Source organism: Pangasianodon hypophthalmus, chromosome 22 (assembly GCF_027358585.1).
Source record: "Pangasianodon hypophthalmus isolate fPanHyp1 chromosome 22, fPanHyp1.pri, whole genome shotgun sequence".
Lineage (NCBI taxonomy): Eukaryota > Metazoa > Chordata > Actinopteri > Siluriformes > Pangasiidae > Pangasianodon > Pangasianodon hypophthalmus.
In genome coordinates this window covers 17,503,742-17,525,595 of record NC_069731.1, presented here as the reverse complement: position 1 = coordinate 17,525,595, position 21,854 = coordinate 17,503,742, and the positions used below count along the sequence as shown (strand labels likewise).

Here is a 21,854-nt window from a genome sequence, read left to right as displayed (position 1 = left end):
AGTCTAAAATTTTGCTTTTGTGTTTTTAGACTAAAAAATGAAACAAGTAGAAATGACAGACCAAGCCTTTTCTGTCTACTCAAAATTTTAAATGAGATATTTCCTTTAGAAAGTCATTTTGTATGAATTGTTTCATAACCCTCAGCATGGAGGTTAGGTAACAGGAATACATAACAAAGACACGTGACTGATTAAATGAATGGGAAGTAGTGATGCTTTTGTTGTTATGTAATCATTACCTAACCCACACAGGTATATAACACCTATAACTCAGCTTCTTTTCTTCACACTGTTTCTGAAATCTGATCACATTACCTCCAAAACAGGTAAAAAACACAAAATTATATGCTCTGGATTATGTAATATATTATAATTATAATAATTATTTCAATTATGGCATGGTCTTTTGTATGTATAGTCAGCTCTTCTCAGACAAAAGGGTGTCTGAGTGTAATTTGAGTTTTTGAAATGTTGGCTGCAGTTGAAGGTTTATTTCAAAGTGGTTTCTCTTCTGTGTTTCAGCTGAACACAATGGGAGCTCATAGCATCGCCCGTATAGCCACTATAGTGGTCTCGGTTGTGGTATATATAGCTGGCATCACACTCAACATCCTTTCCGCGCGAGGGACAGGTAAGACAGCAGATTAATAATAACTAATAATAACTTTATTTCTAAAACGTATAGGAGATGTTAAAATGCATCTCAGAGTGCTGGAGAGTGTGTGTAAAATCACTAATATGGCAATAAAAACTGAAATAAAAATTCGCCCTAGCTGAGAATTCACTGTATATGATATTGATATGATTTGACCTTGGTTAGAGTGCTTTATACTTTGTAACTATGGTTAATATATGCTAAACTGTAATAGTACCATTCTTTTACTAGTGTAACTATGTTTATTATGTTTATAACTTAATTAATTTTTAACAAGTTAACTATAATACTTTACTATGGTATCATATAGCTACACTGTGTTTATGGTCTTGGCTATGACATTACCCTGAAAGTATTTAGTTATAGTAAAAATATGACATAGAGGAAATAGAAATAGAAATCTTGTTAATGAACAGATCAGTCTATAATAACAGTCGATAAATAATCCATTTATTATACATTGCAGATAAATAGGACCAGTGCTAATTTCACAGTTAAATGTTTATTCTAGTGGCCAGAAGGTTGGAGGTTTAAATCCCAGAACTGCTACTGCTGAGCTCTTGCTCAGTGCAGTGTTTGAATTATACACTATCCCACATGCTTTGGCTAAAAGATGTTGGGTAATTGTATAATCAAAATTATTATTATTATTAAAAAAAATGTTTTCTTTCAGGTCCTTTCTTGATGACAACTGGAAACATCTCTGATACATACAACACACAAATCACTCCGTCTGGATGGACCTTCTCGATCTGGGGTGTTATCTATTTCTGGTTAACTGCTATGCTTATCTACATTGTATCTACTATATTCAGAAGGTAAATATCCACTTAGGTATAAAGGAAGACAAATGTCCAATTCTTGCTGAAATGGAGTCTGAAGTGTGATTTGTATTTCAGGAATGCCTTTGGACCGATGTATTGCAACCATTCAGTGCTTCCGTACGGCTTCTTCATCAGCTGGATTCTGAATATCCTGTTTAACATTAGCTGGCTTCTGCTGTGGGACAGAGAGTAAGTCTGAGCAATTTATACACCCATGCTGACTAGACACTGCCTATACTGCTGCTCGTCTGATCACGTAACAGCAGCACAATGTAGAAAATCATGCACAAACAGGGCAAGAGCTTCAGTTAATGTTCATATCAAACATCAGAATGGTGGGAGAAATGTATCTCAGTGACTGTGGCTGCCAGATGGGCTGGTTTAAGTATTTCAGAAGCTGCTGATCTCCTTGGATTTTCATGCACAACCATCTCTTGAGTTTACACAGAATGGTGCGAAAAACAAAACACATCCAGTAGGCGGCGACAGTGCTAACCCTAACCTTAACACTAACCCAGTGCTGTGGACGGACACAGCTTGTTGATGAGAGAGGTCAGAGGACAATGACCAGATTGGTTCAAGCTGACGGTAACTCAAATAGCTACTCTTTACAACCATGGTGAGCAGAAGTGCATCTCAGAGCGCATAACACTATAAACCTTGAGGATGATGAGCTACAGCAGCACATGACCACATCGAGTTCTACTCCCGTCAGCCAAGAACAGGAATCTGATGCTACAGAAGTCATAGAAACTGTACAGTTGAAGACTGGAAAAACATTGGCAGGTCTGATGAATCTTGATTTCTGGCAGATGACGTGGTCAGAATTTGATGTCAAAAGAATGAATCTATGGACCTGCCTTGTGTCAAATGTTCAGGCTGGTGGTGGTGGTGTAATGCTGTGAAGAGTGCTTTCTTTATCGCCACAGTTTACCATCTTATAATGGCTACTTCCAGCATGATATACACAAAAAAAGCACAAGTCATCTCAGATTGGTTCCACGAACATGACAAAGGTCCTGCACTTGTAATGGGAAATTTTTGAGTTTAAATCTCTGAACCACTGATGAGTTCTTGAGCAACTGTTCAACTCTAATTGAAGTTGTTTTGGATAGAAATGTTTCCGAACTGACTAAATGTAAATACATAGGAGATGTAAGACCTGCCACTAAATGATGAAATCAATAAACGCGAATGTGATTTTCTTTTCTCTTAAAGGGTGATGATCGCAGCGTTGATCATGCTTGCTTTAGTTGCATTCACAAACTACACAATGATTTTCTTCTCCTGTCGTGGACTTAAAGAATACGGCGCATGGTTAAACAAGTATCATAACAAGGATCTCTGGTGCATTCGTATACTGGTAAGATATTCAGAAATAGAATGACACAAGCATCCGATTCATTACGTGGTCAGCAAGCACTTTCAATGCTTTCCTCTGCACTGATCCAGGTTCAGAACGGCCTGGCTGTGTACACAACGTGGACGTCTATCGCTACCCTGATTAACCTGACCATAGTGGTGAGCTACGATGCTGGAATGAGTAAATCAGGTGCAGCAACACTGTCACTCTCACTGCTGTTGGTGGAGGTCATCGTTTGGTAAGAAGCTTTATACCACAGCGCTGCTGAATTCTCGATTCTGATTGGTCAGATGGTGTTGATTAATTATCTGTAAAGGTCAAATATGTTATAGCAAGCACTCATTCACAGGGACTTGTATGGCAGACGCGCCACATAAACTGATGATAATAAACAAATTTAAATGTGTTTTTTAATTTAACAAAGAAAATATATAATCATTGTGATGTGGGGAATTTTTTTGTAAGGAGATGTTTATTTAACATTAATAGAAGGAGTCTCCAGTCTCAGTGCTTTTTAAAGTGCTTTTTAGTTTCTCAATAACATGAAAAGGTTTGGGTTTTTTCCCCTGTTATTATTTAAGAGAGAGAGAAGAAAAGACTGATGAGGGAACAACTATTTATAGATGCTATAACATAAGTGATAACAGGAACTAACTGGCTGCACAATAAAAAGTATTTGCACTTTCATCAATTAATTGGAAAATTTTAATCAATCGCATATTTTTGTGGTAAAAAAAAATGATTAAACATTTCAGCATGTGCTGTTATAGAAAAATAATCAACCTAAAGGTGATCATGGATTGTTTTCCTGTTATAAACCTAATGTGTTTACTTATTGCATTACATAACAGATGAATTTATTAGAGTAGAGGTTATTATAACAGCAAAGAGAGACTAAAATTGGAATAGGATGTTCAACAAGCACATATGGGTGTGATGGTCAGGGGTCCACAAAGCTTTGGCCATATAGTGTATGGTTTATGGTTGTGTTCTGTGTGTGTAAGAGAGAAGATATTGAAAATAATCTATGATGTCGTGCTCAGGTTTGTTCTGGAGAACAGTTTTCTTGACAAGCACGTACGCTACATCCTGACCGTCTACCCTGTCATCATCGTTGCTTTATCTGGAAACATGACCAAGAATTTTGACGCTTCAGCTCCCGGAACCAACGGTGTATTTACAGGTGAGTGGAAATATAACAGAACTGAACTGACTAATAAAACACATCAAGCCATTTTTCTCAAACTTTCTGACTGATGTACTGTGTGTGTGTTCCTCAGCATTGCTGCTTGCTTTAGCCTGTGTGCTGTTTGTAATAAAGGTGTGTTTGGTCATCTGGAGGCACATAAAACATCCCATCTACAGTGACACGCACACACAGGAAGTCACGGCACAGATAGAGAATGCTTCAAAGCAGTAACGTTTCTCAGGGTGAACAGTAAATCTGTACCTGTACCTGTAAAATGTATAAATTAAATTTTTATTGCTTTTGCTGTTATAATGTATTGTAGAATAAAATAATTATATTGTATGATTCAGTAATTGTGGGGAAGTTAAAGCACCCAGAAACACACATGTTTGATGTGCTTAGTGATTTGGGTGCTAATAATTTGATTGCTTCTGTATTTCTGAAATGTATTATTATCAGAGATATATTATAGAATATAAAGTTGTTTTTTTTTTTAAAAAAACAGAAATAAAGACACTGATAAAGACATCTGTTCCATATAATTTAATCAAATATGAAGTCTATTAATTGTTCAGTAAAATATCGCACATGTATTGTAATTCTGTTGTTCTGAATGTTTTTTAAATCTAATTTTAAAATACTTGTGTATTTTAAATCTGTTTTTATATTGAAATAAATAGATTATAATTGTTATATAGTATAATTGTTATATAGTATAATTGTTGCTTGTTCATGATTGATTTTTTTTTTATCTAAGGCCAGATATTTAAATAGTTCTCCTAACAAATAGGTTTTAATTTAAAAGGAAGCTTGAAAAACAACAACAACAACAACAATGAACTCAAAGGAGACAAATATTAAATTACACACATATTAAGTTTTGGGAAGAAACTAAAAAAAATTAAAAAGAAGTGGGTCTGTGATTCTCTAAACCGAAAACATGAGTGTCCTAGATTACCAGATACAGACATGAAAGAAAAAATTAGCACTAAATTAGTTAAATGTTTGGTCATCTCTGCTGTTACTGTGCTCGCTAGCTTTTTTTGTGTGAAATCGATAAAACTTTTTAAGAGATTTCATAAAAACAAATTAAGCTCTTCTAAATGATTGGCTTGATGACAGAAAATCTTGTAACCCAAAAACTATTTTATTGCTAAAAAAAAAAAGCTTTTAGTATATATAAGTGCAACTGTCGGAGTGACTGTGACCTCTGTACTGATGTAATGACACTGTAATAAATGCACAGTAAAATCTATTAATGTGTAATATGCTATGTAGCATGTTATGTATAGCGTTATGTATGCAAGTGTCTATATCTCTCTTCCTGACTACCGGTTATTGCACAACACTTAGATAGACACTTTGGATCCTAGTAAACACAGATTCTGGATTAAATCTACTCCCACAGCTGAAATGCTCCCTGTATTTCATCTAGTAATCTAATTTTTTTTCCTACTATAATGTTAAATAAAACATAAATGAAGTGTCTTTCAAATTATATACTGAAATGTTCGGGTAAGCTTGGACTTGATAGTTGTTTTGTTAAACGCCATTTCTGCCTCCAGTATACAGCAGAATTATTGGCACTCAATAATTTTAAAGCTTTGAGCCTTGAGTCATTTGTGTGTCACTTATTTAATTAATTCAGTTGTTTGTTTGTTTTTTTTAAAGCCTACTGTTGTTTAATTGTGAGACTTCTATTCACGTCCACTAGGTGGCGATGGAGGTGTTGCTCATCTGCGCCAAACCGAAAGCGCGGCGAAGAAGAAGAAAGAAGTGGGCGCGGGAATTTGTGTTGACAATTGTTTAGCGAGTTAGCGAGTTAGCTTCTTTACCGTGCGTTTGCGATTTCTTGTGTCTGGAAAATACAGCAATATTATAAAAGTCTCATTTCTAAATAAGGGAAATGTTAACTTTTATGCTGGGGCTGAGAATTTTCCAAATTGAGCCAGCTAGTCAGCTAATGCTAGCTAGCTAAAAACAATATTGAAACCAATGAGTATCCATCGCTAAGCTAGGCTAGGCTAGGCTAAGCTAAGCTAAGCTAAGCTAGCGAATTTGTTCTGAATAGTTCAGCCTACAGAATAAACTCCACCGGCGCTGAAGCTTTTCTCTGACAATGGACCGAAAGATGATGAATTTGGTCAGTAGCTAAATGTTGCTAAGAAAATGGCTGGCTAGTTAGCTGTGCTGTTCGCTAAGTTGGCTAAAAGCATTAGCACTGTAATGGAAATACTGACGTAAATTAAACAGGTCATAATAATGCATGCAGAACCTGTATGACTGCATGATGCTAGCTGACAGAACTGACTTTTTTTAATGGTTTTCAACAATGTTATTTTTCCTGTATAATTAAACATGACTGACTGCGTTCATGTTCTTCCAGGGGAGAGCGAAAAAGAAACTTCGGTACTTTCAGTCAGAGGAAAAGTGAGTAAAGTGCTCTTACTGAGAAACAACATGAGGGAAAGCAGAGGACTAAATAAAAACAATCTCTCTCTCTCTCTCTCTCTCTCTCTCTCTCTCTGTGTTTCCTTTTCCAGCACTCCATGTCAGCTGAAGATTAAAGATGTCTTTAGTATGCGAGACCTTGACAATATTTTTGACGATTTAGGTAAGTGTTTGTTTGTTTGTTTGTTTACTGTTGAACGATCAGTTAAATGAATCCACCAGATGAACTGCATTAACACTTGTGTACAGTGTGTAAGAACAGATTTATTCCCGACCTCCTGCTTTTCAAATCTTAAAAAATATAACTTTTAATCTTTGCCACACAGTTCAGATTATTTGCTGTTGTCTAAATGTGGTTGTTGTTGTTGTTGTTTTTATTGTTTTCTGGAATCAAGTGATATTCAAGCTTCTAATCTGATGTCTAATATCACAAGCAGCTGTCACTGAGTGTGTGAAACCTGTGCCCTGCTGTAGATTCTGATCCGGGGACGCCGCTGCTCTCACCGCTGCCCAAGAGCCCGGGGTTAGACGAGCAAAATAAAGGGACCCAGTCGCCGGTTCTGAAGTCGCCCTTACCTTTCCGAGGGGAGATCAGTCCCCTCAAGGTGTGTCAGAGGTTTTATTTGTTCAATTTCATTACACACAAATGTACACACACCTTTACTGAAATAAAAAAAAAATAATAATAATAATAATAATACAGAGTCTAACCCTCAGTTGGTCCAGAAGGCTGTGAATATTAAAGTCAGTTTATTACAGACATTTGTGAATATTAGCGAAGGGCACGTGGTAAGGAAGAACAACCGGTTCGTTAATTTATGATGTAAATATATCCAGAATTTTATTAGTGATCTTATCGTCTTATCACAGGTTGCTGTGATTTAGTTAAGATGTGACTGATTTTTATAAATACTGCATTGATTTCAGGTTCACAGAAGCCAGAAGATTGACTTTAAAAGATTGATAAACATTGGGCCTCATTTAAAAAAAAAAAAAACAGGAAATGAACGGATTTATGCGTAAATTGTTCGCACGAGCGTTTACACAAGAAATTTGGTATTCATGAAAATCCTGTAAATTTGGGGGAAAAAAACATTTGTATCCTACAAACTAACTAAAGCAAACTTTGACTTGATCGACTTCAAATCATATAATTTGCATGGATTACTGCACTTTTATATCTGGAATATACTGTCGAGTTTAAACTGAATAGTCTCTGTCAGAAACACATCCTCATGCGAGTTCACTAGGTCCGGGACTAAAAGTACCATCGAGAACATTTTGTGAAAACCAGTTGTTTTATATTATTGCCATTAAATAAAGAATGCGAGCTAACGCAAACCTAGAAATAAAACAAATTATTCAATTATGACAAAAGAAATGCCGCTGTATAAACGGAGGGCCGGTCTGTCTGCGCAAAAAATTGGGTGGGAAATATTAATAGTGCCATCTATAAATCTGAGAAACAAACAGAAACATAAAACTCATTTCACTGTTGCACAGCTGCAGTATGTAATATTTGGCTAATGGTCTAATTTTTTAATTCTTATCCTCAGGGTTCAGATGTTTTGGCAGCAGAAGCTGAGATTCAGACGGACCATTTAAACGGAAAAGGTAATAGAAGTTCGCAAGGCTGTAGTTTGTGTTTGTGTCAAATGGCTTTTACTTGTGCACTTATTCTCCCGTATCTGTAATCCATCAGGAAGCCCGTTTGAAGAAATTGCTCCTATTAAGACGTCCAGTCCGATTGAGCTGTTAGCAGTTGAAGGTGTTGTAGAGGATGCAGAAAAGCCCGAAACCTCTCCGCTGCTCTTCGGCATTGAGGATGAGGAGCCAGTTGTGGGCGACTTGAGCAAACCACAGATGAGTCAGAAATCAGAATCCTCAAAGGACGTTCCTCAGGGGTGAGACTGTCTGAAATGGCTTGTTTGCAAATGTTGGTTGAATAATATAAACAATAATGTCTGTAAGGGTTTTTTTTCTTTTTTTTTTTTTTTTTTTAATTAACATACACTCACAGGGACAGCGAATCGTTGGCGTCTCCTCCAGCACGATTGGAGTTTGGAAAGCCGATAAAACAGAATGATCCTGTAACAGGGTTAGTTAATTGAGCTAAAGTGTAGATTCATGGGTTTGCTGATCTGTGAATGCTAGACTTCACTTTATTCTTTATTCTCTTTTTTTTTTGTTGTTGTTGTTGTTGTTGTTGTTCAGCTCAACACCGCTAAAAGCACCAGAAGCACCAGACCAGGTGTGCAAGACCTCGGCACCGGAACCCGAGGAAGAGTCGCAAACGTGAGAGCTGGATTTTGCAGAAACGTTCAACCTTGAGCTGATAAGAGCAGTTTGTAACAGATATTTAATGCGCCTGTCTTCTCATAATGAATTTGTTTGTTTGTTTGTTTGTTTGTTTTGTCAGAGATGGGCGCCTAAGTTTATCCCCCATAGTTTTGATTCAAAAGCGTCAGCCTGAACCTCTTCCAGAGGAGCAACCTAACAAGCAGGTGCAGGAAGTGGCCGTGGAAGTCGGAGTTAAACAATCGTTGTTTCAGAAAAAGCTCAGACATTCCTTACAGCCTAAAGCCTCAGGGTGAGTTTGTGAAGTAATTGATTTTTTTTGTTGACAGTGTGCAAAATAACGTCAAAATGCAAAAAATGTAACATGCTAAAAAGATTAAAATACAAAGATAAAAATTTCATGCAACACGAATCACAAAACCTGTTTGATTCTTTTTAACGACCAGCAAGTTGTTAAACAACATTAAATTCAATTCTGTTCTTCTGATTAGTGGCGTCGGAGAAGTCTAGAATTATATTACTCATTATTATATAATATTATTATAATCAATATAATATAATATATTATTATAATATTATAATTACAATATGATCTCTCTCTGTAATAGCTAGTTTCAGTGGCCAGAGCAAACAGTTTACATCAGAGTACACTGGTACGAGTTATCACTCAAAAATACGCAAAATCTTCTTCCCAATAAAAATGGCTGAGAAACCAATCATGTGACCCTAGATGACTGACAGATGCACAGGTGATTTGACTTGCTGTAAGCCCCGCCCCTTTTCCCACACCTCAGATTAGTCTCTCGTCTACTTTCTATTTTCCTGCTTGAAAGATGATGCGCTGATGCAGCACCGTCACTTGGGAAAGGAGAACTATATCGAAAACATAGCTGTAGATTAAAAGTGGCTGTTTAATGTCATGAATGAGTTACTTTTATACTCTGCAATTTCTTTGTGACGTTCCCTGAGCTTGAAAGTCGATTAAATTTCCTTTAATGATTAGTTTCAGGAAACAGGAAACTCTGAAACAACCAGCTCGCGCTCCCTCACCACGTATTCAGGAGGAAGACTTCATGATCCTGGAAGATGACGGCCCCATTCGCTTCACAATTCCCAGGAAGACTGAGAATAAAGAAAAACCTGCACCAGAGAGCAGGTCTGTGGAGCCGGATTTGAAAGAGAAAGCTTCTGCAAAGCAGACAGAAGAAACCGAGAGCCACAAAGATGAACCCAAAAAGAAAACAAAGGCAAAGCGTGGAAAGGCCAGTGATATGGCCAGTAAAGACACGGTGGTTCAGTCAGCTCCAGAAGAGAGAGACGATGAAGTCAACGAAGACGTGGGAGGTGGAGAACAGATCTGTCTTTCTCCAGACACCAATCAAGATGCTGATATACCTGGTATGCTTAGAAAATAGAGTCTGCAGATAGTTATATCATCATCTTCACTGCAAAGATATCTCTATCCCTTACAGTTTTACTGTATGCAGATTGAAACTGTACTGCTTGGTAAGAACGACCAGAGTGTTTAGGGTCTGAATCAGAGCGAAACTGATTAGTTTGGTTTGGATTAGGTTTAGACTGTGCGTAATTATACGTCCCAAAATAAGATAAACGGGGTGTATGTGTGAGAAGGCATGGCTGAAATGTACTCTTATTCTTTGGTCTGAAATATGGAGAGAGAAAAATGTAAACATTTAATATGTAGAAATCAAGGAAAAGCACAGAGAACACAGAGGCACAGTGCTAAACAAATGATTAAATTATATTGTATATAGCAAAATGTTTTAGAAAATTTTGTGTACTGTGTCCAAGGTTCTTTTTTTTTTTTTTTTCTTTTTGTTCTTTGATCCAAATATCCACAACACATCATAACACTAGAGAAATTATAAAGAATTTCTATAGCAGTTATGTGGGTCAGTTTAGCAGCTCACACACACACAAAAAAAAAAATAATACACATACAGAGCATGTTTGTTTAACTTCCTGCAGTTTGGTTGATTCTGTAGGATTTGCTTGGCGGATCTCGGAACAGTCCTGAGCAGCACTAAGGAAGGAAATGCAGCTGGGGTCAATTCAAACAGAATAAATGCTGCATATATGAAAGTGGTGGCTACAAACACATAGGCTACGATCAGTGAAATTGGTTACTGGCCACATAATTTATTGGGTTGAAACACAGTTATTTGTTCACCTAGTGAAAGTACCTACTCCTGAGATGGGGAATGTTGATGTTGAGTCCATTTACTTTGTCCAGTTACAGTGGATCGTTCCACTAACTCTGAGGTGTCTATTCATTACACAGAAGTCAGAGTTGCTTGTTAGACAGCTCGTCTTGTTAGATGCCAGATGACCACTGCTTAATAGAAAGGTTTTTTTTTTTCTTCCGCAGTCTTTATACATTTGTTTTTCGTTTATAGTTACAGGTAAACAGAGACCAAAAGGCAAAACCTCTAAGCCTGACCAGCAGGGCAGCAAAGATGGAAACGATGGTGGTGCCAAAATTCCAGCTGAAAAGCCTGCAGCTGAAAAGCCCACAGCCAAAACAAAGAAATCTGCAAAATTGCCCACCAATATTAATACAGAACAAGAAGAGCCTGTGTCAAGTGTGAAGAAGAAACCCACTAAAATAAAATCTGCCATAAAGGCAGGCGCACCTGAGTCTACAGGTTTAAGCTCTGCAAAACCAAAGAAACAAGATGAAGACAGGAGTGCGTTAAAGAATAAGAAACGGGCTAAAGAGCAGGAGCACGTGGCCGAGGTGCGAAATCACACTGAACCACCACCGGATCCTGCTGGGCAACCAGAGGTTCAGAGCATGAATACAGGTACGGGGATGATAATGATAAAATTTACTTGTATTTATTTATTTGTCTAAAACAAATTTTTGTTAATTGTATATTATTGAATGTTGTTTTAAGATTTAAAATCTCTGTACATTTTGTTGTTTTGTTTTCTTTTGGAGATGTTGTTGCACACAAAATTAGTAATCCTATTTATAATTTATTTATTAATAATCATTGCGATTTGTTGCTTTTTTTTTTTTTTTTTTTAATTAAAGTTAATAAAGCAAATAAAGGGCCTGCATCTAAGCAGCGTGCGCCAAAGAAGCCAAGAAAGGTAAAGAAGACAGAGGAAACTAAAGAAATCTTAGAGATAAAGGAGCTTCCTGTGCCTGAGCCTGATGTTTCTGCAGAGGCTTCTGCAACCAGCAAGAGGAAGAGAAAACCACCTGGGGAGTGGTGGCTCGCACAACACGATGAAAACAACACGCAGGAGCAGCAAGAGGCAGTTCTCACTTCACAAGAGCTCAAATCCAACAGGAAAACCCAAAGGAAAGCTCCAGTATTAACAGACTCAACCGAGCAAGAGTCACCTACGACTTCTCAGGAAATCCAGAATGAGTCTGTTACTGTTCAAAAACTGCCCAAAAAGGTGAAGAAGTCCCAGGCTGATAAATCTCAGTCTAATCCTGCTGGTTCCCGGAAAAATCTTAAATCAGCTGGTGGCAGAAGGAAAGCAAAGGCAGGAGCTCAAGACCAGCGTGAAATGACGCCAGCTCAGATGGGTGAAGAAGAGGCGAGAGATAATGAGGCTTCAGGGCAGCTCAGTCCAGTGGCATGTAGACAGCGCAGTGTAACTCCAGGTAAATACACACAACGAAACATTTGTCTTTTAATAGACATTTGGTTATTTTGTGTCTGTGTATGTGTTTTTTTTTGTTTGTTTGTTTGTTTTTTCTCTTTCTTTTTTTTCTTCACAACACAATTTCACAACTTTAGTTAGGGGGATTTTTATTGCTGAATGAATGCTTCATGATTTTAGTTTAGAATTTTGAAGATCTGCTTAAACCGCTCTCCACCTCGGCAACAGATCATGCCCCAATGCTGACCGCTCGTGTAGTATTAGTGATTCAGTTACAAAATTTATTTTTATTTATGAATATGTATTTACGAGTATGAATATTTCCTCACAGGAGATAAGAGGGTGTTTGATAAGATCTACACACGGGAAGGTCAGAGTGGATCAGCTCAGAAATGTCCTCCTCCAGTGTTACTTGATGCGCTGGAGAGTGTTCCAGTAAAACGCCACAGAAAACCAACCAGCAGCTGGTGGGAGGTTCCACAGTCTCAGGGACTTGTCGAGAGCTCTCAGTCTCCACAAAATTCTTCTCCACAAACATCCAGACCGCAGATGGGCCCTCCACGGCGTGCGTTTCATAAAATGGCCAGTTTACAAAAGACAGTGGGTCGTGGCCAGAAAAAAAATAAAATTAACATGATTAACACTCCAAAGTCAATCAGAAGATCGTTGGCCACATTTGATGCCATATATGACTCCGGGAAACCGGGCCCCTCTACAGAGAGCGGGCAAGGAGCCTGGCAGAAGGGCCGCAGAAACTTGCTGCACTCTCTGGAGGATCAGTCGGAGCAGTCCAGTGAGAACATCCACAGCGACTGTCAGCAGCAGGCTAGCAGCCACGCTACGTTTGACGTGTGTGTGAGTGGTGTTGTTCCAGAGTCCAGTGCTGCTCGGAGGAAAGCTAATCCTCGAGCAACAAGTGGATCCAACAGAGCATCTGATTAGTAAGTTGCTTTAAAACAAACAAGTACAGTAGTGTACTCAATAGTCTGTAATGAGATTCATCTGAACTGTGTATTGGTGTTTTTTTTTTGTGTGTGTGTGTGTGTGCGTGTGTGTGACTTAGTGACATTGCTTTCAAAAGTGGTCCTTCATCACTAATTGAGCTGGAGAGATATGAAGAGCATGAGGACGTTGGTAAGTGGTAAACAATTAGCGTGGATATATGATTCACTAATCAGAGGTATTCAAAATGTGGAGCATGCCCAACTGGAGTATTTTGGGGGAGGGGGCATGGGGGAGAGGTGCTTCACATTTTAACATCGGAGCATGCTATAATGTACGCCAAAAGGGCTGCATTTTTTTAGAAAAAGAGGCAGATGAGACAAGCAACATTTGTATAGATGTTATAAACACACTCTGGAAACCCCGCTCCATTCCCCCAATCTTACACTAGTAGTGTTTTTGCTTGTACTCAGAGTGCTGGGTGATGCACTAATGTGTTGCTGTTGCTTTCTGTCAAGCTAAATGGAGAATGTTTGAAACTTTTTTTGGCCAAAAATGGTGTTTTCAGACAAATTTTGGCCTGGAGCATGCTCTCCAAAAACAGGGAAAAGTTTGAATAAGTTTGCACTAAATATTTGTTTCATCTACCCTGTGTGAATTTTTTTTATTAATGAATTACACTCTGATTTCAGATTTGCCGTCATCTAGGATCATTCCTCAACCACGATTCACACCCCGTGTTCTGTCCGATTGTGATCTGTGTGGCCCTCCACTAAAGCCCATTGTTCTCGATAACGAAGACTGGGATAACCTCTGTGTTTGGTTCACTCATATCTGGCCAACCACGTCAAAAGGTAAATTTTCAGTGTGGTTATTCAGATATAGATATGCTACATGTAATATTGCGTAAACAGTGAGTGAAGTTACTGAATATAAATTAATTATCATTATTATTACATGTTAATGAACTTCAGTTATGCGGTTATATTAACACAAGTTCATTTTCCACTACTAGATGGTAAAGGCATTAGCCCAGATGACTTCCACTGGCACTGTCATGCTGGACGAGCCATGGGTCACATGGTCGACCTTCAGAACAACACATTCTCAAGTGGCAAGATTTTATTGGGCTCGTATATGAAGAAACCTGCGCAGTTGGATCTTAATGCCATTACTGTAAGTGGTGTGTGTGTGTGCAGCTCTGGCACTGTTTAGCAAAACATGTCTGAATAACACCACCAGCATTATAAATGTTAATGTTCACAAAGAGCATGTGATCAGAGGTGATTATGCTTTCCATCAGATATAGAAATTTCTTTGGCTTTGTTTTTTTTCATTAAGGTATTTAATGTAGCATCAAGTTGTGTGCGGGTGGAAATCGACGGCGTCAAGGAGGTCTACAACTCGGGGCAAACATTTATGGCGCCTTGTGGTAAGAAACTAAAATATAATGAATTAGGGTGACTTCAGTACAGTTTTGTTGATATATTGTTTAATATTTTTCGGTCTCTTCACTAGGGCAATCGTACAGCATTCACAACATGTGCCAGGAGCCTGCTGTTTTGTGGTACCACAGGATGATACCAAATCACACGACGAACTGACATGGAAGAAGCATCACTGCAAGAAATCATGTCCTTTGGTACAAGTGTTTATGGATATGATAAGACCAAGATATTGATGTTGTAACATGATGTAAATATATTGTTTTTAAAGTCATATGGATTTGAAAGAGCCTAAAAGGCTTAGTATTTGCCTTCAGAGGGACAGTTTTGCTGTTTTAATGTAAATAACATTGTTGCACCGGTTACAGATTGAAAAGACAATATGACTCTCATTGTTAAATTTGTTATTTAAAGCATTGCTTCCTGTTTTTACTATGAGGCATAAATCTAGATGCAATTTTCCTTCAAAATGTCAAATAAAATAACTTGTCAGTAGGGGGCATTGTATCATAATGCATATGTCACCCTCAGTCCTTGGGTTTAAAAAAAGATTCCAGTGAAGATTCCAATGAAATTCAGGATATTTGGAGATTGTGGCTGTACGTATGTTGGATGAATCCTGATTACCTGTCAGCATCAATATGTGAAGTGGCCTCACAGCCTCTTGTTGGGCATTTAGCACATGAACATTATTAGTATTCATCTCTAACAATGCACCAGTGATGAATCTGCATTGAAAATGTGTTCTCTTAGAGATGATTGGAGTTCCACAGTCTGCTCCGTGTGCTTGAGAGCTGTCCATCTATTCCGCATGCTGAACCCTCTGTCCTTTTTTGTCTGTTTTTTTTTTTTTTTTTCCCCCACTCCCTGGAACACTGTGATTCGCCCGGGATCATGCTTCAACATGCTTTTAACTTCAAATGCAAACCCAACAATCAAAGAAAAGCAGCTGATGATCTTGCTTTAAAAATCACCTCAGGTGATGAATGTGCACAAACAAGACGTCCTGATTAAGATGTAGGATGCATTTGCCACTGCTTGCATTCATTAGTAATACAGATGTGTTCGAAGACTTCACTCTTGTATGCACAGAGACGTTCAGTCCTGTTATGGTCATGTTCAGCTAAATTCAGCACTTTGTTTATGCTGACATTAAGCATGCTTAGAGATTATGTGTGCTGTTCACAAGTGTTAAGACAAACATTGTTGAAAAGACTTCTGAATCAGAAACTGACAGAGAGAGATAATACTGACACACATTATGGGATTTAAGTTAAGGTAAGCACCATATCAATCACTATTATTTTCATAGATTTAGAGATGTGGAGTTGTTCATCACATTTTAGGTTCTGAGAAGAAAAAAAAAATATATATATATATATATATAAAATATGTTTAACTGGTTTTTGCATTGTTGCTGTATTAGACAATCCGTGGCATTTGGGGAGTGCTGTTATAGGGAAGTAATCACCAGAGTGTGTGGGGTTGATTATTTTCCTATAACTTCACATCCCAGAGTGTTTTATTCCTCTCATACTGCAGTAATTTGTCATCATTTTAAATTTATAAACCAATGGCGTCATACTTCTTTATCCATTTATAGTAACATTTAATGTTGCGGAACCTCGCTCATGTTGTAACAGTCTGTCCCTCACCAGCTTTCTTTTTTTTCTATCTTTTGAAGTTAAAAAGACAACAAATGCAGATTGTCTTGTTACCAAGAAAGCACAAAGTCCTCTGTCCTGAAGACTTTCCTATATCGGAAAACTTAAAAGTAACAGTTTTTCTGCTGACACTGGAGACTTGGTACATAAAAATGCTACATAAATGTATCCTCACGCAACATGAAAACAAACTACCATATCAGCAGTTACACCTTTTCTTTTAAAAATCCATTTATGTGGAGTGTCCACCATGCAAATCCTTCTGTAAGTTGTTACCATAGAAATGATAACATAATAGAGTGAGCACATTAATATGTGTGTGTGTCATTTGAATTACAGCCTGCACTCCTGTCAGAGCTGCTGTTGTGCAAAAATAATCCCCAACTTCTGAATCAGAATCAAGAATTCAACAGTGCTGTAGTGTAATCTGAAGTAATGGTCATTCCACTGTTTTATTGAGATGCGTATAGAACATAAAATGCATTAAATAGGTTTTCTATTAATTACAATGAAATTAAAAGTTCTCAGCAAATTGTGAGTGCTGTAATAAGTCAGCTGTTTTGATCAATGACACATTGTTTCACATTCTAGCGTTTATCGGGTGGAGTAACAGGCATCAGAAAGATATCAGAAGCCTGTGATTTTGATGTCTTCTCATTTTTATCTTGAAACCTTTCTGGGTTTTAAAGACAGCAAGGCTTAGAAATGTTCAGAGCAGAAGAGCAGGTGAATAAATCTCTCTCTCTAAAATAGTGCCAACTGGCTGCCTGGAGTCAGATATCAAATAGACTGAGACTGATTTTTCTTAAACTATGAGTTTCTATCTCCTGCCAGTCTGGATAAAGCTGACGCCAGTAAAAACAGCTAACCTTTGAACCTCGTTTGTTAACTCTAACCATGGAATATCCAAAAGTTATGTTGGAAATGCTTCTATCAAAAAAATCGGTGACCTTTCTGGGTCTACATTGTCACCAATACGTGCAGCTCTTGTCATCTTGTTACTCCTGGCCTTTGCATTCAGCTGGTATGGATATGAACAGCACATCTGTGTTCAGGGAATAGTTTTACTGTCTGTAAAAGAGCACTTGATCTGTTGATCAAGAGCTCTGCAGTCACAGAAAACCATATAAGTCAGGAAATTGAATTCCTGATGCAAACCAACTCCTCAAACCAAGTGTGTTCTTAGAGGTAAACCAAACCAATGTAATGCATTAAATTCCAAACTACTGGCAGCACTGATTAGTGTTTTCTCATTTTCAGAGAATGTTGAGGGCGGGAGTTCAGCGTGGATGAAGGCAACGGGAGCGGAGGATGAGAAAGTAGCTTAGTGAGGCAGTCGAGAGATTAAAAAAAAAAAAAATCACACCTCTCAGAAGAAGATGCTCCACATCTTTATCCTCCTCCATACTTTTCCCTCCATGTCTTTGTGAGATCAAACCCAGGTACTTGGGTGGTAATGGAAACACTTATCACTTCATCCCGAGCTGAAAATAGTTACACTGATGTTTGGCAAAAAGCAGTTAAGGTGCAGTGGGAAATTGTGGCAAAAATGTAATATCACAACAGATGACAGTGTTTTCTACCATTTTAAATGTGTAATGATGCAAATTATGTAGAGTTTGGTGACAGTTTGGCATCAACACAACAGCAATATCGCCACGTTTAAACCTATTAAAGAGTTCAGTGTGCGGCTGGTGAGAGTTATGCACTATATGGCCAAAAGTTTGTGGATCCCTGACCATCATATCCATATGTACTTGTTGAACATCCTATTCCAGATTTAGTCCCCTTTTGCTGTTATAATAAGCTCCACTCTTCTGGGAAGGGTTTCCACTAGATTTTGGAGTGTGGCTGTGGGAATTTGTGTTCATTCAGCTACAAGAGCATCAGTGAGATCAGGCACTGATGTTGGTGAGGAGGTCTGGGGTGCAGTCGATGTTCCAGTTCGTCCCAAAGGTGTCCGGTGAGGTTGAGGTCAGGGCTCTGTGCAGGACACTCGAGTTCTTCCACTCCAACCTTGGTAAAAACCATATATTCATGGAGCTCGCATTGTGCACAGGGGCATTGTCCTGCTGGAGCAGGTTTGGGCCTCTTAGTTTGTGTAGGCAAAGAATTTAGTGAAGGCAATCCACCTCGGGAGGAATCGCAGAATTACATGGACAGATTGTGTGAGAATCCAAATAAACAGTAACCCAAGCTCAGTGATCAGACCTGGGATTATAATCTCAAAGGTTGAACTTTAGGGTTGTTTCTCTTGCTATAAAGGTACCTTTATGGAACCCTAAAACTGTGAACTGCTTTGTGTATTTGTTACTGTGTAGGGAGTGTTTTTGAGAAAGTGTACTTGAGAAATGTTTTTTTTTTTCATGCACATTTACTTGAGTAAGAATATTCAGTTTCAATAATGCTTGTGTGAAATACAGATCTTTCCAAAATAGTACTTAAGTACAGTAATGAAGTACTTACACAAGTATTGTCTACCCCTGCCAAATACTTACTGCTCGGAAAAGCGTATTGTTATACAGTTCCTCAGGATAACAATACTACAGCATCATTTTTGATCTTATCTCCCTGATTTAGTTGTTCCCTTACACTTGACACACCAAATTTGTTTGCGTCACTGAAATATATAAAGAAGCAATGCTAGAAGTGTTTATAGGACATTTCAATTTTCTATTTTACTGCTGTCAGTTTGACAGTTTACTGAAAGTATATTTGTGGGCGTGTTGGCTCTTGGGCTATTAATTCCTGCCCTCATTTCTACAGAGTAGCAGTGCTTTGGCATCTCCAAGTGTAAAAGTTACTGTGCAAAACTGACCTTGACTGAAGTGTGCTTCATGAGTTCCCTTTATTGTTTACCTTCACCCTAAAGCCTCAGCCTGCAGCAGCCCCCGTCAGTCAGCCTGTCCAGAACTCATTAAAAGCACATTAGCCATGAAGGAGCTTTATTTTCAAAAGACATATATATCAGATGTAAACAACACAGCTCAGAACAAACAAAGGAAATGGTCAGGCCCATAACGCAAATGGAGTTCATTTTTTTTTTACAATGCTTAAAGCTCTTCTCAAAACTGTGGTGAGAACTGAAAAGGAAATCTTTCTCACATTAATAAATAACATACAACCATTCAGCCATCCTTCAACGGCTCAATATTCTTCATTATTTTACCACATCCTTATGCAGATTTTCACTCATTCACCCATTCAGCTTTCTGTTTCACTCATTCACTCATTCAGCTTTCTGTTACAAAATCTAATAGTTTGTATCCAAAGCCTCTGTATATTTAAATTGTTTTATGGCATTCTTGTAGAGCAGACATGAATGTGAATCTGGAGGTTATAAAGGTTGTATGTGCTATAATAAGGCACAAGCTTAATGAAAGAAACTCTCTCTCTCTCTCTCTCTCTCTCTCTCTTTTTTAAATACAACATTTTATTGAAAACTGTGTCTAATTATGCAGGAAGTTCACAAGGTGCATTGAACATGCCCATTAACTGATTAAAACTGATTTATATTAGTCTCATACACACAGTTTTACATTTGCTGGGATTAGCCCTTAGTTCAGTAAAATGTTGTTTATCACTTAATAAATGACAAATTTTGTGAATTATGAAAATTAGACATTTAGGATTGTCGTAAATGAGCAATGCAAAAGGGCTCCCATATCCCAAGGCACTGTAGCAGACATCCCCTCTGTTGTTCGGGCTAATTAAAATCTCAAACAGCAGAGAGTGAGGGTGAATGTCTCCTCGGTTGTTTGGGCTGAATGCTTTTCTTCATGATATTGATGGGATTTCTAAGAAGAGTGAAAGAGCACAGGGTCTATTTGTTAACCCAGGAACCTGTATGATTTTCCCAGCATGACATATTGAAAATATAAATGAAGCAAAGATTTACATAAGATTTTCCACTTGCAAGAACATAAATATTGTTTTGTCTAGGTATGATCATCTAAAATGCGTTCTTCCATGCTCCTCACTGTTCCATTATTACTGCTTTGCTGGATTTGATGCTCCTGAAGGAAAGTGACTTTCTGGGCTAATCTCTGTTTTTGCAAGGCTCCGGGGACAATCGATTTCCTATAGCTGTCAGCTACTAGCTGCTGCTCAGAAACAGTGTGAACGTCACGCTTGCACTTGCTCCTTAACGGAAAACGGCAATAGGCTTTGCATGTCAGAATCTCTCCAAGCTGTTAACACGTTTCTTTTTTCATTAATCTCTGCTGCACCTCCTGATAAATTGTTTCTGGAGCCCGATTAGATTGTTAGTGTGTTTGATACTGGGCGAGCACTTAGAGCCTAATAATGGGCACTCGAGATTTGTTCACTCTCTTGTGTACTGCTACGTGCCGGGGGTGATGAGACATCTGACTTGAGCTGTCAGTTTCATTTGCAACGCTCCAACTGTGGGTCCTGATAACTTGGTGGACAGATGTAGTATCCGCTTTGCCCGCTTCAGTGGCTCCATCAAATGAGGCGTCTGCTGTGATGTATGCCTAGCCACAGGGGCAGCTGGGAAGTGAGCATGTACACAGCAGATCCTCAGGTGGGAGGAAGCCAGGTCCGGAATGTACAAACACTCAATTATGGATTGGACTTGTCTTTGGAAATGAGAGTAGCACTCTAGAACAGTCCTTTAGTTTTGTTGTTTATATATCTATTCCATTTTTTGCACCAGCATATGGATGGCTGTTCTCGCAGTTGAGTTTCTCTTAGAGCTGTTTTCTATGGGGAAGATTTGATTCCAGAGTGAAATGCAATCACACCATATTGCTTTTCGTTAGTCACATGCAGAGAACATACCACACTGAAATGCAAAACCGTTTCATTGTATTTCGCTATGAAAATAGTCTTGAGCTTATCCAGTAATCTGTAAAATTTTCTTCATATTTTTTCCACCTGTACGACCTACATTGAGCATGAGCTGAGAGCACAAATTCATTCTCAGCAACACTCAGTGATTGGTGGAATATAAAGTGTCATTAATTGACAGGAAAAGTTTGTATAAGCAAAGCCAGAAACATTTGCTTTGATTGTTAATTTACATTTAGTCATTTGGCAAAGGGACTTACAAGCGTGGCAGAACATTATGACCGTTCTACCAACAGTATATTCATAAATCAGATCACCTTTTTGGAGGCGCAGTAGGGGGTGTAACCAATTCCAACCCCTGCGGCATGTTTCCTGTATAACAAACTGTGAGATCGAGGGTGGCACATCTTTCCCTTGTTAAGCCAACTTGTACATTTTTTTTTTCCAAATGCCACACATGTCTCATGATAGAGCAGTTCTACATGACCTGCCAGATGCATTGCTCATTATACAGCCATCCGGTAAGACTAGAATCAGACCTGGCATCCAGCAGAAGCTTATTTATAGAA

General features: G+C 38.3%; 2 protein-coding genes across 2 annotated transcripts; both read left to right on the top strand.

Moving 5' to 3' along the window:
• Positions 1-215: 215 nt before the first annotated feature.
• Positions 216-4,641, top strand: si:ch211-161h7.5 (uncharacterized). Its single transcript, XM_026938267.3, has 8 exons — positions 216-326; positions 523-631; positions 1,329-1,473; positions 1,555-1,668; positions 2,698-2,842; positions 2,932-3,080; positions 3,886-4,025; positions 4,123-4,641. Exons 2-8 carry the CDS (start codon positions 532-534, stop codon positions 4,260-4,262), a joined length of 933 nt encoding a protein of 310 aa, XP_026794068.3. The 5' UTR covers positions 216-326; positions 523-531; the 3' UTR covers positions 4,263-4,641.
• A 1,120-nt stretch (positions 4,642-5,761) lies between these two features.
• si:ch211-161h7.4 (eukaryotic translation initiation factor 5B) lies at positions 5,762-16,156 on the top strand. Its single transcript, XM_026938256.3, has 18 exons — positions 5,762-6,174; positions 6,418-6,461; positions 6,575-6,645; positions 6,957-7,087; positions 8,039-8,096; positions 8,185-8,386; positions 8,503-8,580; positions 8,697-8,777; positions 8,902-9,072; positions 9,784-10,178; positions 11,198-11,605; positions 11,839-12,423; positions 12,754-13,363; positions 13,486-13,556; positions 14,057-14,218; positions 14,380-14,540; positions 14,706-14,796; positions 14,883-16,156. The coding sequence occupies exons 1-18, from the start codon at positions 6,151-6,153 to the stop codon at positions 14,966-14,968; spliced, it is 3,429 nt and encodes a 1,142-aa protein (XP_026794057.3). The 5' UTR covers positions 5,762-6,150; the 3' UTR covers positions 14,969-16,156.
• The last annotated feature ends 5,698 nt before the right edge of the window (positions 16,157-21,854 follow it).